We start from the raw sequence: 17,713 nt of genomic DNA, 5'->3' as shown, positions 1-17,713 counted from the left end.
AACATCCACTCCCTCCACCACCAACGCCCAGTAGCAGCAGTGTGTACCATCTACAAGACGTACTGCAGAAATTCACCAAAGATCCTCAGACAACACCTTCCAAACCCATGGTCACTTCCATCTAGATGGACAAGGGCAGCAGATACATGGGAACACCACCCCCTGCAAGTTCCCCTCCAAGCCACTCACCATCCTGACTTGGAAATATATCTTCAGAGTCCTGGGTCAAAATCCTGGAATTCCCTATCTAGGTTTACTAACAGCACATAGTCTAAAGCAGTTCAAGAAGGCAGCTCACCACTACTTTCTCAAGGGACAACTAGGAACAGGCAATAAGGGCTGAGAGCAGCCATTGGCGTCCACAAACCATGGATGAAGAATGAAAAAAGCTGTCCAGCTTTACAGTATTCTCCCAAAGCCAATGAACCTTCATCTGTGTCTTTGTCAACTCTAAGCTCAGTGACTTCACCTGATCCTTCGAATTGCTCCCTAACCTGAAATATAATTTGTCCAGAACACTAGAGCCCATATCCTATTCCACTAAGTCCCACTGACCATCCTTCTCCTGTTCTTAACAACCTCCGGTGGCCTCTTCCATCCCCAATCCATCACATTTAATGCTGCAAGTTGATAGCATCTGACTTGAACACTTGCTGGAAGAAGACACATTTTGTTGAGGTTTTCTGTCTCGCCATCATCAGGATAATCTGCAAGAATACCAATAAATAGGAAAACCAACTTTTGTACTATATGACAGGAGAGTGCAAAAGTGGAATCTGATTGGTTGAGGTGTCGCCATGGAGAATGCAACTAATGTTTGACAATTAACTGCCAGGTTTTGTTTCGATTTTAAACTAGGCACATTGACTCTGATTGGTCAAGGCATTGCCCTAAGAAATGAATCAGCAAATGGTTGCCACCAATTTTGTTGAATTGAATGAGTTTGGTGCAAATACATGATCTTCCAGTTTGCAAAGATCAGGACCCTGTCTGCTAATGTGTAGCATCTAAATTATCAATGTGCCTTACAGCAAATCTCACTGACAATCCTAAATTGGTTGTCTGTATTATTCTTCACACACTCTGGATTATTTAGCAAATGTTGTTCAATCGCAGAACCATACTGAAGATTGGACATGGTGTTTTGAGTTCTGTGAGCAAAGATTGGTTGAGTACATTCAGTACCTTGCTTGTTGTGAACAGCCAAAGGGATATGCTGGGGTTTGCCTGTACAACACAGCAGATAGTTTGACACAAAGACTTTATCGAAAAAATGTCTGCCTGCAGCGTGCATAGCTCATAGTAGAGACCATGGGGACAGTCCCTCCCAGAGATTGTATCCTGAACTGGCTGGTGGGTGGGGAGGAGGTTGGGTGGGGCAGTGAGAATCTCCCTGATGCCAATCCATTGAATATCTGTCCATCCCCCATTTGTTGGAAGAGGAAATTTCATCTGAGGAGACTATTGTGTTCTCACTGTGTCACACATCTCCTTGTGTTTTCTGCAGTAAAGAAGAGGCGAAGGCACTGGAGGGTGAACTCTATGAAGAATACAGATTTGGACAGCAGCAGTTGATAGAGATGTCTGGGCACAACTGTGCTATGGCAATAGCGAAGGTTGGTAACTCACAGACATCCTCATCCAAATCACTGATCTCCCTTCCATATCACACGGACTGGGCCAACCCTACACAGCACATGACAGGGTCATGCAGCAGGTGAGGTGCAACAAGACTGGAGGGTGGTGTGTTGTCATTACTTAAGAACAGGGGTAAAGAAAAGCTGGGGAAGTATAGAGTGGTGAGCCTGATGTCAGTGGTGGGTAAGTTGTTGGAGGGGATTATGAGGGACAGGATTTACATGTGTTTGGAAAGGCAAGGACTGATTCGAGATAGTCAGCATGGCTTTGTGAGTGGGAAATCATGTCTCACAAACTCGATTGAGTTTTTCAAAGTGACAAAGACAGCATGGTGGTCAATGTCTATATGGACTTCAGCAAAGTGTTCAACAGCTGTGTTGTACAGCAGTCTACATGGTAGACTGGTTAGATCACATGGAATATTGGGAGAGCTAGTCCCTTGAAGGTAGGAGACAGGGGGTGGTGGTAGAGAGTTGGTTTTTGGGCAGAAGGCCTGTGACCAGTAGTGTGCCACAGGGATCAGTGCTAGGTCCACTGCTTTTTGTCATTTATATAAATGATTTGGATATGAATGTAAGAGGAATGGTTAGTACATTTGCAGATGACACCAAAATTGGAAGTGTAGTGGACAGTGAAGAAGGTTACCTCAGAGTACAATGGGATGTTGATCAGATGGGCCAGTTGACTAAGGAGTGTGGATGGAGTTTAATTTAGATAAATGTGAGGTGTTGCATTTTGGAAAGGCAAATCAGAGCAGGACTTATACACTTAACGGTAAGGTCCTGGGGATGTTGCTGAACAAAGAAGTCTAGGGGTACAAATTTATAGCTCCTTGAGAGTGGAATCGCAGGTAGACAGGATAGTGAAGGCGGCATTTGGTATGCTTGCCTTTACTGGTCAGTTAATTGAGTATAGGAATTGAGAGGTCATGTTGTGGCTACACATGTCACTGGTTAGGCCACTTTTGGAATATTACATTCTGTTCTGGAAGAATGTTGTGAAACTTGAAATGGTTCAGAAAACATTTCCAAGGAAGTTGCTGGGGTTGGAGAGTTTGAGCTACAGGGAGAGGCTGAATTGGCTGTGGCTGTTTTCCCTGGAGCATCGGAGGCTGAGGGGTGACCTTATAGAGGTTTATAAAATCATGAGGGGCATGGATAGGGTAAATAGGCATGGTCTTTTTCCCAGTGTGGGAGAATCCAAAACTCAAGGGCGTAGGTTTAAGGTGAGAGGGGCAAGACTTAACAAGGATCTGAGGGGCAACTTTTTTCACGCAGAGGGTGGTATGTGTATGGAATGAGCTGCCAGAGGAAGTGGTGGAGGCTGGTACAATTGCAACATTTAAAAGGCATGAATAGGATGGGTTCAGAGACATCAGGGCTAAGTGCTGGCAAATGGGACTAGATTAATTTAGGATATCTGATTGGCGTGGAAAAGTTGGACTGAAGGGTCAGTTTCCGCACTGTATATCTCGATGATTCTGTGATGTGTGGCTCCAATGCACAGCTGTTACTCACTGCTCCCACCCTGCCACACAAAGCCTTTGGCAGAGGGCTCACAGCAGATAGGGGTAAGGTTGGCATCAGTTCATGTCTCCCAGGCTGCCAGTGATCTATCAAAGGGAGTACTTATCTGATTCTGCCTCACTGCTCAGGAAAAGTGGCCATTTTTTGTTTAACATTCCATTTCAAGAGACCAAACATTACAAACTATTGCCAAGTTTTTTCTTAATCGTTCACAGGATGTGAGTTGTGCTACCATTTGTTGCCCAGAGGCCGGTTAGGAATCAGCCACAATACTGTGGGTCTGGAGTCACATGTAGGACAAACCAGGTGAGGATGGCAGATTTCTTCCCTAAAAGGACCTTAGTGAACCAGATGGGCTTTTAAAGACAGTCAACAATGGTTACACTGCCCCCATTAAACTTTTAATGCCAGGTTTTTATTCAAATTTCACCATTGGCCACAGCGGCATTCACACCCATGTCCTCAGAACATGAAAATCAAACAAGGAATTGCAGATACTGGAAATTGGAAACAAAAATAAGAAATTACTGGAGAAACCTGGCATCCATGGAGAGAGAAACAGAGTTAACACTTCAAATCCAGAGACCCTTCTTTCCAGCCCGAAGAATGGCTCACTGGAGTGATTCACATGTGGAATGAACTTCCTGAGGAAGTGATGGATGTGGGTACAAGTGCAATGTTTAAAAGACACTTAGACAAGTATATGAGTAGAAATATGGGCCAGGAGCAGGCTAGTGGAACTAATTTAGTTTGGGATTATGTTCAACATGGATTAGTTGGATCGAAGGGTTTGTTTCCATGCTGTACGACTCTATGATCTGAAATGTTAACTCTGCTTTCTCTCCACCAATGCTGCCAGACATGCTGTGTTTCTCCATGCTGTTTGTTTCTGTTTCTGTTCCCCAGGACATCAGTCTTGGGTTTCAGTTACATTATCACTGTGCAACCATCTTCCCATTGAGCGACAGCAGGAAGATTAATGCTCATTTAACAATGAGCATTTCAGATAGACACAAAACTCAAAAATAATGTTTTCAAAGCATTTTCTGTCAATGAAGTAAAAAAAACTCTTCAACTAGTTTCAAATGGGTGATGAATATTCGTAGAGCACTGATGTATATTCATGTTAACACAGGACTGATATATATATATATACCATCCTGGCATCATGCTGTGTGCAGTGTTGGACTGAGTGCTGATATGTGTATTAATTTGGGATTAATTAAACAGTAATAGCTGTGGACATGGCGAATTTATAGATTGGCAGATGCTTGCAAATCATTGCCTCCAGTTAACGGCAAACCAACACCATGTGGCATGACTGAGATCAATTAGACTGACACAGGGCATAAGCAATATTGATAATAATTGGGTGTAGAAATACAAATCACAACAAGAGGAGATGTGGGCTGACAGGGCCCTGAGAAAGAGCAAACCATGAGGTACAAAAGCAGAAATCGCTGGAAATGCTCAGCAGGTCGGGCAGCATCAGTGAAGAGAAATCAGAGTTAACATGTTTCTGAGGTACGGTCACCTTAACTCGGATTTCTCTTCACAGATGCTGCCAGACCTGCTGCGCATTTCTAGCCGTTTCTGCTTTTGTTTCTGATTGCCAGCATCCACGGTTCTTTTGGTGTTTAAACCATGAGGCACTCTGTTGCAGAGAAGATCCAATAATCTTACATCAAATCTGGCCACTCATCTCCAGAGGACACTTACAGAGTCAACCACATTGGACCATAACACAAAGGAACAGATATAGGCCATTCTGCCCATTGAGTTAAGACAGTTGGGTGAATACATGAATAGGGAAGATTTAGAAGGATTTGGGTTGAAGTGGTCTTCACCTTGAACAATTTCTCCTTCCAATCCTCCCACTTCCTCCAGACGAAAGAGGTAGCCATGGGCACCCGCATGGGCCCCAGCTATGCCTGTCTCTTTGTCGGTTACGTAGAACAGTCTATCGTCCGGAGTTACACCAGCACCATTCCCCACCTTTTCCTCCGCTACATTGATGACTGCATCAGCGCCACCTCGTGCTCCCACGGGGTGGTCGAACAGTTCAATTTCACTAACACATTCCATCCTGACCTCAAATTCACTTGGACCATCTCTGGCACCCCCCTCCCCTGCCTAGACCTCTCCATCTCCATCCACAAGAACCGACTCAACACTGATATTTTTTACAAACCCACTCCCACAGCTACCTGGATTACACCTCCGCCCACCCTACCTCCTGCAAAAATTCCATCCCATATTCCCAATTCCTTCGCCTCCGCCGTATCTGCTCCCAGGAGGACCAGTTCCACCACAGAACACACCAGATGGCCTCCTTCTTTAGAGACCGCAATTTCCCTTCCCACATGGTTAAAGTTGCCCTCCAACGCATCTCATCCACATCCCACACCTCCGCTCTCAGACCCCACTCCTTCAACCGTAACAAAGACAGAACACCCCTGGTGCTCACGTTCCACCCTACCAACCTTCGCATAAACCAAATCATCTGCCAACATTTCTGCCACCTCCAAACAGACCCCACCACCAGGGTATATTTCCCTCCCCACCCCTTTCTGCTTTCTGCAAAGACCGTTCCCTCCGTGACTACCTGATCAGGTCCACGCCCTCCTACAACCCACCCTCCCGTCCTGGCACCCTCCCCTGCCACCACAGGAATTGCAAAGCCTGCACCCGCACCTCCCCCCTCACCACCATCCAAGGTCCCAAAGGAATCTTCCACATTCAAAGTTTTACCTGCACATCCATCAATGTCATTTATTAGGGAAGGATATCCACCATCTGTATCCGTTGCTCCCGATGCGGTCTCCTCCTTCTCGCAGAGCGCTTCAGAGAACATCTCCGGGACACCCGCACCAATCATCCCCATCGGCCTGTGGCCTAACATTTCAACTCCCCCTCCCACTCTACCGAGGACATGCAGGTCCTGGGCCTCCTCCACTGCCACTCCCTCACCACCTGACGCCTGGAGGAAGAACGCCTCATCTTCCACCTCGGAACACTTCAACCCCACGCCATCAATGTGGACTTCACCAGTTTCCTCATTTCCCCTCCCCCCACCTTTCCCCAGTTCCAACCTTCCAGCTCAGCACCACCCTCATGACCTGTCCCACCTGTCAATCTTCCTTCCCACCTATCCTCTCCACCCTTCTCTCTGACCTATCACCTTTACCCCCACCTCCATCCACCAATGCATGCTTAGCTACCTTCTCCCCAGCCTCACCCCCAAGGCTCCCAGCTTCATTCCTGATGAAGGACTCCGGCCCGAAACATCGATTCTCCTGTTCCTCAGATGATGCCTGGCCTGCTGTGCTTTTCCAGCATCACACTCTCGACTCTAATCTCCAGCGTCTGCAGACCTTACTTTCTCCTGATGGGCCAAAGCAAGCAGGTGTGACTAGTTTGGGAACATGGTCAGGATGGACTGGCTAGACCGAAGGGTCTATTTCTTTGATGTTTGATTCCGTGAGTCTCCTCCACTTCCTCCACATGGCTGCTCTGATAATCCTCACCTCCACTTCCCTGCCTTTACCCCATAACTCTTGATTCCCCTTACTGATTAAACATTTTTCCATCACAGCATTGAATATACTTAATGACCCAGCCTCACAGCCCTCTGTGGTAAAGAATTCCACAGAATCACTCCTCTCAGAGAAAAATGGGCCTCCTTATCTCTGTCTTAAATGCGCAAGACCTTATTCTGAGATGACACCCCCCCCCCCCGGTGTCATCCCACAAAGGGAAATAACCACCTCACATTTCCCCTGTCAAGACCCTTAAGAATCTTGTACATTTCAATAAAGTGTTCTCTTGTTCTTCTAAACTCCTGGGCAGGTGTTGGGTAGACAGGTAAAGATGGTGGATATCCTTCCCTAAAAATGAACCAGATTTTACGAGAAGCGACTGTGTTCGCTATTCAGCCAGCACTTTCTTCAAGACTTTTATTGAATGCAAATCCAGTGACATTATCACCACACCACCACCTCCCCATTTTATAAAAATGATAGAGGCACCAGAGAAACATAGAATCCCCGATAGTGTTGAAAAAGTCCATTCAACCCATCAGGTCTGTATTGAACCACCAAACAGCATCCCACCCAGGCCCCCACTCTATCCCCATAACCTTGCATTTTCCATGGCAAATCCACTTAACCTGCACATCTTTGGGCTTTTTATTATCTAATTCGGTTCAGTTCTGGTCACCTCATTATAGGAAAGATGTGGAAGCTTTAGAGAGGGTGCAGAGGAGATTTACCAGGATGCTGCCTGAACTGGAGGGCATGTTTTATGAAGAAAGGTTGAGGGAGCTAGGGCTTTTCTCATTGGAACGAATAAGGATGAGAGGTGACTTCATAGAGGTGTAAAAGATGATAAGAGGCATAGATGGAGTGGATAACCAGAGGTTTCTTCCCAGGGTGAAAATGTCTATCATGTGGGGGTGTAATTATAAGGTAATTGGAAGAATGTTTAGTGGAGATATCAGAGGTAGGTTCTTTACTCAGAGGATGATGGGTGCGTGGAATGCTCTGCCAACAGTGGCAATAGAGTCAGATACGTTAGGGACATTTAAGTGACTCTTAGATAGGTACATGGAAGATAGTAAAATATAGGGTATGTAGGTTAGTCTGATTTTAGAGTAAGATGAAAGTTCGGCACAACATTGTGGGCTGAAGGGCCTGTACTGTGCTGTACTGTTCTATGTTCTACGTAATCTCAATAACTCCCAATCTCTGAAAGCAGAAAAAGAAATAACTCCAGAAAGAGGCTACTCGGCCCATCATGGGGTTGTATCAGCCCTTAGTTTCTTGTCAGTTCTGAGGATGTGTCATATTGATCTCAAAACATTAACCCGGTTTCTCTTGACACAGATGCTGCCTGACCTGCTGAGTTTCTCCAGCACTTTCTCAGTGTGTTGTTTCTTGTCTGTCACCCTCGCAACTGTTTAATTAAATCTCATTGTGCCCACTGAGACCTGTTTTTTTCCTTGGCTTGACCGATGTTCCTGAACCCAGCTTGGCACGGAAACATCCCCAGGCTCCTGTTAGCTGCAGCTATTTCCTTGCTTGTTTTTTCCATTATAGCATGAAGAGGACAGGTTGTCTGACCTTAACTAAAGAATTTAAACAATAGCTTTTTTCCAATCATCTGGGTCTGGCTTCATGTTTAATGAGCTGCAAACTATTTCAGTCATGGTTCCCAATATTCCTACCTTTGTTTCTTTGATTATTATTGGATGTATTCCACTTGAATATTCCAATTATTACAGTGACCATTTTATGATTTCTTTCTTTCATTTCACTACCTTCTCTCTTGCTGTGATCATTACTTCACCCTCACAGCAGCTGTTCAGGCCTGAGCTAGGCATTCAGTGCCAATGATTTTGGACCTTTGTGGATTTTTCTGCTAAACCTGATCCTTTCCTGACCCCTCCATCTCATCCCCTGATATTACCCAGCCCTCCAACCCACTATGTAATTGTAGATGGAGCGACTGAACATCAATCAGGAAGATCTTGCATTTCTATAGCTCCTTTCAAGACCTCAGGCTAAATCAAAGCGCTTTACGACAACAACAATTCATATCTATATAGCTCCTTTAATGTGATGGAATGTTCAAAACACTTTCACAGGATTGGAATTTCAACAAACCACCACACACTGCAGCACAGAGGAACTACGCAGAGCAGAGGAAAATCACCGATACCGTGTATTCAAAAGGAATGGGTACCCAATGAACACAGTCCGCCAATTTCTCAGCAACAAACCCAAACAAGCAGACAAAACACATCCAGAAACCTTAGCCACTCTCCCCTACATCAAAGACATTTTGGAAATGACTGCCAGACTACTCAGACCCCTTGGCATCAGGGTAACCCACAAACCCACCAACACACGAAAACAGCAGCTAATGAACTTGAAAGACCCTATACAGTCAACAAGCAAAATTAATGTCGTTTACAAAATACCGTGCAAGAACTGTAACAAACAGTACCTTGGACAAACAAGCAGAAAACTAGCCACCAGGATACATGAACATCAACTAACCACAAGAAGACATGACCCACTTTCACCAGTATCTTTATGTACAGATGAGGGAGGACACCACTTCGACTGGGACAATACATCCATCCTAGGACAAGACAAACAGAGACACGCATGAGAATTCCTGGAAGTGCTGTATTTCAACCGGAACTCAATCAACAAACATATTGACTTGGACTCCATTTACCACCCCCTGAGAAAAAGAACAGGAAATGGCATCACCATAGGAAATGATGTCACCACAGGAAATGACATCACCAACCCAAGGACACCCAAACACATAAATAGAAAGTGGGTTATACCACTGGTGCTTCATCCACAGGCTCACTGAAGATGTTACCTAGTATGGTGATGAAATGTCCAGAAATGAACCTTCATCCAGAACAGGAGTGATTATTAAAGTATGGCACTAAGCCATGTAGAGAGAGAGATTCAGTCAGACAATCAACAGCTTGGTCGAAAGGTACATTTCAATCATAGAATCCCTACAGTGCAGAAAGAAGCCATTTGACCCATTGAGTCTATACCAATCCTCCAAACATCTTCCCATCCAGACCCCAACCTACATTTCCCACAGCGTACCCACCTATCTTGCACATCCATGGACACTATGGGCAATTTAGCATGGCCAATCCACCTAACCTGCAGATGTTTGGACTGTGGGAGGAAACCAGAGCATTCAGAAGAAACCCTCACAGACACGGGGAGAATGTGCAAACTCCACAAAGACAGTCGCCCGAGGCTGGAATTGAACCCAAGTCCCTGGTGGTGTGAAAGAGCAGTGCTAACCACTGAGCCACCGTGCCTTCATTTAAAAGCAGTCTTAAAGGAGGGAAGAAAGTTTGTGAGGTGAAGAGGTGCAGAGAGAGCAGTGCAAAGTTTGGGATCAGGCAGCTGAAGGCTTTAATGGTGGAGAAATTAATCTGAGGAATGCATGAGAGGCATTTAGCTGATATAAGCAAATAGATTCAACCTTCCAATGTACTGAAGTGCAGTTCTCAACCAAGCCTCTCGGGGAGCTGCATATAGGTTTCTATTTGCTCTGTAACCTGGAATATGGTTTGTCCAATTGGGTCTATGGCACACATTGGCCTAACTTATGTAAGGTTTCAAACACTACATGGCCCAGGAACAGGCTGTTCAGCCTAATTCAGGGCACACTGGTGTTCATGTCTCACTCGAGGCTCCTCCCATCTGTTCTTATCTCAATCTCCCATCATGACGCCCCCATTCTCCCTCACATGTTTATCTAATTTCCCCAAATGTATCTGTTCTGTTCACATTGACCACTTCTTGGATTCCACATTTCACTGCTCTCTGGGTAAAAAATCCAATTGTAGTTCTCGATGAACATCTTAAATCAATGGCACCCAATAAGGCTCTTCCTCATAAAAGGGAAGGTTCTCTCTGTACATAGTCACACCATCAAAACCTCATGAACAAAGTTCAGGTCAGTGCGGTCGTCCTGAATAAATATGTGGACCATATGAAAGCTGCAAACGCACAAACAGTGTGAGAGCAAAACGTGCCCTGGATCTTATGCAGCCTTTCCAACTGTTCTGGAACCTGTGGGCTCTCCCTTTCTATCAAATATTGAAGGTCCCTCAGAATCGGGTATAGACTCAGGGATATCGCTGCCTCAATGCCTTGGCCGCCTGAAGAGGAGAATGAATTTCTTCCGAGACACAAGGGTCAATCTCCAGTATTTCACACACCGCGTGTATCTGAGGCAGAGGCAGAGGAACCTGACGGTGCCTAAACACCCCCAGGAGGAACTAGAATAAAAATAATAGGCCTACGTCCTTGGACTCGCGGGGGAGCGATGTAGTGATTGTAAAGGTGGTCACTCAGGTGGACCTCATGAGTTCCCTGAATGGGGCTGCTAATCTGATCCAACCAAGGAGCCCTGGTTGGTAATCTGGTCCAATCACGGAGTCCGGGCTATTAACTTGGTCCAATCAAGGAGCTACGGCTGTTAGCCTGATTGAATCATGGAGCCCTGGCTGACAGGTATAAACAGGAGTGTGAGAGGTTCTGTTCACACTGAGAGCTGGCTCTGAGGGAACTGGATCAGTGTCAAGGATTCTCCATATGTAAATAAAGGGGGACTTGGTGGATAGGATGCCGGCTTCTGTGGACTTGTTTCAAATACAGAATTTTCAGTAGGATGCAGGGAAGCACCAAGGATCAGAGAGACGTGGGTATGCATGTACACCACTCCCTAAAGTGATGGTGAATAAAGAAGGTATGTGGGATACATGCCTTTGTTAATCGAGACATAGAGTTTAAGAGCAGGGAGAGCTTATGCTGGGAACTGTCTAAAACATTGGTTAGGCCACAGTGAGTGTAATTTACACAGTTCTGGAATCCACATTATAGGAGGGATGTGATAGCACTGGAGAGAATGTAGAGAAGATTTAACAGGATGTTGCCTGGTCCAGTGGGTCTTAGTTTGGAAGAGAGATTGGACAGACTGGGGTTGTTTTCCATGGAGCAGAAGATGCTGAGGGGAGACACGACTGTGATGTATAATATTATGAGGGGAGGGTAGACAGGAAGAAGCTGTTCCCATTGGTAGAAGGAGCACTGATATGGGGACATAGATCAAAGGTAATGGGTAGGAGATTTAAAGGAGATGTCAGGGACTTCTTTCTTCACCCAGAGGATGGTAGGAATCTGGAACTCACTGTCTGTAAGGGTGGGAGAGGCAGAAACCTTCAGAACATTGAAGGAGTTTTTAGATGTACACCTGTAGTGTCAAGGCAGATAAGACTACTTGCTAAGTGCTGGGAAATGGGATTAGAACAGTCAGGTGGTTGTTTCATCCAGAGCAGAATCGATGGGCTGAAGGGCTTTTTTTCTGTGATGTAGATCTTAATGACTCTATGACTAAAGTAATTAATTTCCATACAGGCCTGGCAGTCTCGCCTTCAGAAAGCAGATGAAACTGGATGGAATGTTACTTTCTATCTGGTTTTCTTCCCCATCAAATTCTGTGAGGAGCATTGAGCAGGATGGAACACTAGTGAGCGCAATTAAAATGAAACACTTCTAAATTAAACCTTTATGTAAAAGTTAGCCACACTGCCACACTGTTACTCACCTCTGCAATCTCTTTCCTTTATTAATAGTCACATTCACAAAGGGCGTGGGATTGGATGAGTTTCTCTTGGAAAGAACCAGACAGAACATGGGCCCAATGGCCTCCTTTCGGGCTGGGCTTCTATGATTTTCTATAATGGTCTTCTCAATTTGTTTTCACACCCCCCTCCTACTCATTTCCACCTTTCATTCCAGATTGTATTTTGGGTTAGGATTGATTTTTTTTTGTTTTATATATTTCTGGTTATGTTAGTCTGTCCTAACCTTCAGTAACAATGTCTACCCAACTGGAACCTCTTAAAGGTAAAGTAGCCATAATCCCACTGGAGAAGAGAGAGAGACAACTGATGGGGGTTTAACCTGAGGGTCACCACACCTCAAGCAAGGGAAGAGGTTGAGAAGGAGAGTCCTTCATAGTAACCTCAGGCAATGTGGGAATTGAACCCATGCCATTAGTATCAATCTGTACTGGCCATCCAGCCAACTGAGCTTTCCTGCTTCTCCTAGATCCTCTGCCACCCAGGGGAAAGAAGGACAGAAGATATATGGAAATATCTACTACCACAAGTTCCATTCCAAATCGCAAGCTTCATCCCTGGGAACTATATCACAGTCCTTTCAAAATCCTGTGACTCCCTCCCTGTCAGCACGTCAGATGCACCTCCACTCCAAAACATGCAGTGGGTCAAATAGGCAGCTCACAACCAACCTTCGTCAAGGTAATCGGGAACAAAACAATAAATGTCAATGACTCGCACATCCAATGAAAATGTGGAGCATAAATACCAGTACAGATGTGTTGGGCTGAATGGCCTGTTTTTGTGTTGTGTATTCTAAGTAACTCAGCACTGGGTAAGGAGTGAGACTGGGACCAGGATGTCTGAATAATTTTGTATCCCACCCATGAGTGCATTTACTGGTGAGATCATTAGCGGGCTATTATTTTAGCTTCTGGTTAGCTCTCTCTCTCTTGCTCTCTGCCGTTTCTGTTCTCCTGAAAGGTTGAAGCCTGACTAACAGACATTGTTTAGAGACTGTGGTTAATAATGTCAATGGGAGTGCGGCAGAAGCCAGTATTAAATCCAGATCTAAGTATAACTTATTGTCAGTGTTTCCCTCTGAAAATCTCTGGAATGCTTTTCAAACTGATGTCCTGCTGCTGTGCGTGAGATTCAAGAAATCATCCCTTCTATTGGAAATCATGCTCAAGGCAAAACGGAATGATAGATCATTCATCTGGGAACACATGAATAACAGAAGGCCATTCATCCCCTCAAGCCTGCTATGACATTTATGAATTCATGGCTGGTCTGTGATCGAACTCCCTCAACTCACTCCAAAATACCTCAGACCCTGACACCTTTGATGAATAAAATTCTATCAATCACAGCTTAAAGTTAATAATTGATCTAACATCACTTGCAGGTTGTGGAAGAGAATTCCAAACTGTTCCCATTACTCAGGGTTTCCTGAGAAAGAACATGGCTCCTGTCCTGTGACTCTCTCACTCTCCATTCACTCTACCTGCTCCTCTTCGTAAGAACATAGAACATAGAACAATACAGCACAGAACAGGCCCTTCGGCCCACAATGTTGTGCCGAACATTTGTCCTAGCTTAAGCACCTATCCATGTACCTATCCAGTTGCCAGTTAAAGGTCACCAATGATGCTGACTCTGCCACTCCCACAGGCAGCGCATTCCATGCCCCCACCACTCTCTGGGTAAAGAACCTACCCCTGACACCCCCCCATACCTTCCACCCTTCACCTTAAATTTATGTCCCCTTGTAACACTCTGTTGTACCCGGGGAAAAAGTCTCTGACTGCCTACTCTATCTATTCCCCTGATCATCTTATAAACCTCTATCAAGTCACCCCTCATCCTTCGCCGTTCCAATGAGAAAAGGCCTAGCACTCTCAACCTATCCTCGTACGACCTATTTTCCATTCCAGGCAACATCCTGGTAAATCTTCTCTGCACCCTCTCCAAAGCTTCCACATCTTTCCTAAAGTGAGGTGACCAGAACTGCACACAGAACTCCAAATGTGGTCTAACCAAGGTCCTGTACAGCTGCAACATCACTTCACGACTCTTGAATTCAATCTCTCTGCTAATGAACGCTAATTCGTAAGATGAGAACTTTGATCAAATCATCACTTACAAATTTCAGGGAATACAACCCCAGGTTTGTGTAATTTAACCCTTATAGTTCAGACATTGTTCTGGTGAAGCCATATAGCTCAGTTAGCTGGATGGCTGATAGAGTGATACCAAAAGGATAGACTCAGTTCCAGTATTGACTGTGATTACAATGAAGGACCCTCATTCTCAACCTGTCTCCTTGCCTGAGGGATGGTGACCTTCAGGTCAAGCTCTCATCAGTTGTCTCTCAGAGAGCAGGCCTTTGGTGACTTTACTTTTCACTTTTACTCTCTCCAAGGTTCGTTTCTAAGCTGAGGCGCCCAGTGCTTCTAGTCATGAGTCTCATCTGGGTTCTGTCGATTGAAGCATGATCTTTACCGGGTTGTATAGATATTAAGATGTGCGAGTCATTGACATTTATTGTTTTATTCCCGATTACCTTGACGAAGGTTGGTTGTGAGCTGCCTATTTGACCCACTGCATGTTTTAGAGTGGAGGTGCATCTGACATGCTGACAGGGAGGGAGTCACAGGATTTTGAAAGGACTGTGATTTAGTTCCCAGGGGCGAAGCTTGTGATTTGGAATGGAACTTGTGGCACCAGATGTTTCCATATGTCTTCTGTCCATTGATCTCCTGGGTGGCAGAGGATCTAGGTGTTCTAATTGACTTTTTGATTATTTTCACATTCATTTTAACAATCGACATACATTAATGCATCACTTTGGACCTTCACTGGTTCTAACGTTGTCCCCTCTTAGAATATATTCCCATTTTATCCATGAAGATCCATATTGGATGACTTTACACTTGGTCACATTGAGTAACCAGAACACTACCGAGAATCCAGGAGGACCCAGGACACCAGGAACATTCATGGAAAAGTTTGTTTGCATAGAAGACACAACCCAAACACACACTCACGTCACGCTCTCGTCAACCCATCAAGACAAACCCTAATGGAGGACAATTGGCTACTTCCATTTGGTGCTATGAATTGTGAACATTGACAGGTAGAATCCTATCCATTTGACAGCCCTCTCATAGGCCCAGCCCTCAATGCCAACCCTTTTTGGTTCTACCTGTGGGATCTTGCTGACCTCATTAAACCAGGGCTTTTATCTGTCTTACCTGGAGAAAGCAGGCCCTGTCATTATCATTGTGCCCTGATCCACATTTCATTAACTTCTTAAAGGGCTTCAGGTACAAAGATTTGCTTCCATGTGTGGTCACTACAGGTTTAATGCGGAGGTGCCGGTGTTGGACTGGGGTGCACAAGGTCAGAAATCACACAACGCCACGTTATAGTCCAATAGGTTTATTTGAAATCATAGGCTTTCGGAGTGATGCTCCTTTGTCAGGTGAGAGTCGATTTACATTTGAAGAAGATTCGTAGAATCTCTGCAGTGTGGGAATAGGCCCTTTTGGCCCAACAACACCGACCCTCCGAAGGGTAACCCACCCAGACCAATACCCATACCCTATATTTATCCCTAACTTATACATCCCTGAACACTACGGGCAATTTAGCATGGCCAATTCACCTAACCTGCACATCTTTGGATTGTGGGAGGAAATCAGAGCACCCAGAGGGAACCCACACAGACACGGGGAGAATGTGCAAACTCCACACAGACAGTCTCCTGAGGCTGGAATCAAGCCAGGGTTCCTGGTGCTGTGAGGCAGCAGCGCTAACCACTGAGACACTGCGCCGCCTATTTGAACATGAGGCCACTGGCCAAACTGTAATAGCTCAAATGATTAAAATTCAGATTAGTTAAGGTTGAATAGATAGTAATATTTAATTAGACTCAATCTGCAAATTGGGCTCAAATGGTTAAATTAGGACCAGTTATAGATAATTAGATGATAATAGTTCATTATGCCCAAGCTACAAATTGGGCTCAAATGGTTAAATTAGTTACTGTTAATTACACCCAAATGATTAAAGTTTTTTTGAACCTGAACCTGCTATATCAAATAGAAATAATGAGCAGATGTCTGTCTGTTTGAACACAGGGCACAGACTGAGCTATCAGTGGCTTCACCCACTCCTCTTCCTGCACATACTTTGGATTTCTTTGGACCTCATTTCCACTGTCTTATACTTTTCTTTGCAACTTATCTCACTGTTCTATTGAAAAATGAAAAATCCCTATTTTAGAGAGAATTTTACAATCCATCTGATCAATGTTTCATAGAAGAATGGTCAGATCCTTAAAGTGCAAAAAGGGGCCATTCAACCCATCGTGTCTGCACCGAATGTTGGTTTCCCTGTTTCCAGTGAACCACTTTCCACTCTCTTCATCGAACCCAACAATATATTCTCTGATTCCTTTCTCCCCATGTATCTACCCAGCATAAATGCATCCATTCCGTTCACCTTAATCACTCCTTGTAGGAGCAAGTTCCACATGCTCAGCACCCTCTGGATGAAAAATGTTTCTCCCAAATTCCCTATTGAATTTATTGGGAGACTATTTTAATTTATGTTCTCTCACTTTGGTCTCCCCAATCCAGCTATACCAAGGGGAAGCACCTTCTGTGCATCTATCCTTGGTAATTTTAAGACATTAGGTCATCCATCAGCTTTCACTTTTCTCCAGAGTTCCTGGTCTCTCTGCTAAACTGCCTTGTCCAGAATTGGACACACTTTTCTAGATAAGGTCTCATCAGTATTCTATAGATTCAAGAAAAAATAGCCCTGACCTAACTGTCCCTAATAGTTCTGGTTCATTGTTCTGTTAAATCTCTTTCTTCCACATTCTTCAGTACATTTATATTTCTTTTTGTTATATGGAGGTCTGAACTGGGCTTCTAAACCCTTAAAGTTCCTGAGTTTGGATTTTTTGAGGGTCTTCCTTCTCTCGCGCCTCATTTTGATGGAAAGTCAATAGAATCCATCCAGACAGAACAAAAATGTCTCTTTGTGCCAGTTCATCCAGGTTTCCAGTAATCTCTCCGTAAAGCTTCCAATGAAGAGATTTAAGAAGGTCCAGCATGGATTCTTAACCTGCTCCAACTCCTCACCTTAAATCAGTCTCTTTATTGATTTGCTTTGCCAGGTCCCCAGGGAGAAAGTGAGGGCTGCAGATGCTGGAGATCAGAGTTGAGAGTGTGGTGCTGGAAAAGCACAGCCGGTCAGGCAGCATCTGAGAAGCAGGAGAGTCGATGTTCTGGACATAAATGAAAGAGCTTATGCTCGGAATGTCGACTCTCCTACTCCTCGGATGCTGCCTGACAGGCTG

General features: G+C 44.8%; 1 protein-coding gene and 1 long non-coding RNA gene across 2 annotated transcripts in view; one reads left to right on the top strand and one right to left on the bottom strand.

Annotated features, from left to right (window-relative positions):
- The window catches only part of yjefn3 (YjeF N-terminal domain containing 3), a 240,549-nt gene that overhangs the window by 94,041 nt on the left and 128,795 nt on the right, over nt 1–17,713 (top strand). Inside the window, exon 2 of the mRNA XM_043721477.2 lies at nt 1,508–1,616. Within this exon, the coding sequence (XP_043577412.1) occupies nt 1,508–1,616 (109 nt within the window). The remainder of the gene's footprint in view (nt 1–1,507; nt 1,617–17,713) is intronic.
- The window catches only part of LOC148142489 (uncharacterized), a 153,122-nt gene that overhangs the window by 24,573 nt on the left and 110,836 nt on the right, over nt 1–17,713 (bottom strand). The gene's annotated exons all lie outside the window — the stretch shown is intronic.

This window comes from Chiloscyllium plagiosum, unplaced genomic scaffold (genome assembly GCF_037043375.1).
Source record: "Chiloscyllium plagiosum isolate Xiang-an unplaced genomic scaffold, Cpla_swu_hap1 HiC_scaffold_28, whole genome shotgun sequence".
In the NCBI taxonomy this organism is placed as follows: domain Eukaryota; kingdom Metazoa; phylum Chordata; class Chondrichthyes; order Orectolobiformes; family Hemiscylliidae; genus Chiloscyllium; species Chiloscyllium plagiosum.
This window is presented reverse-complemented; position numbering and strand designations above follow the sequence as displayed.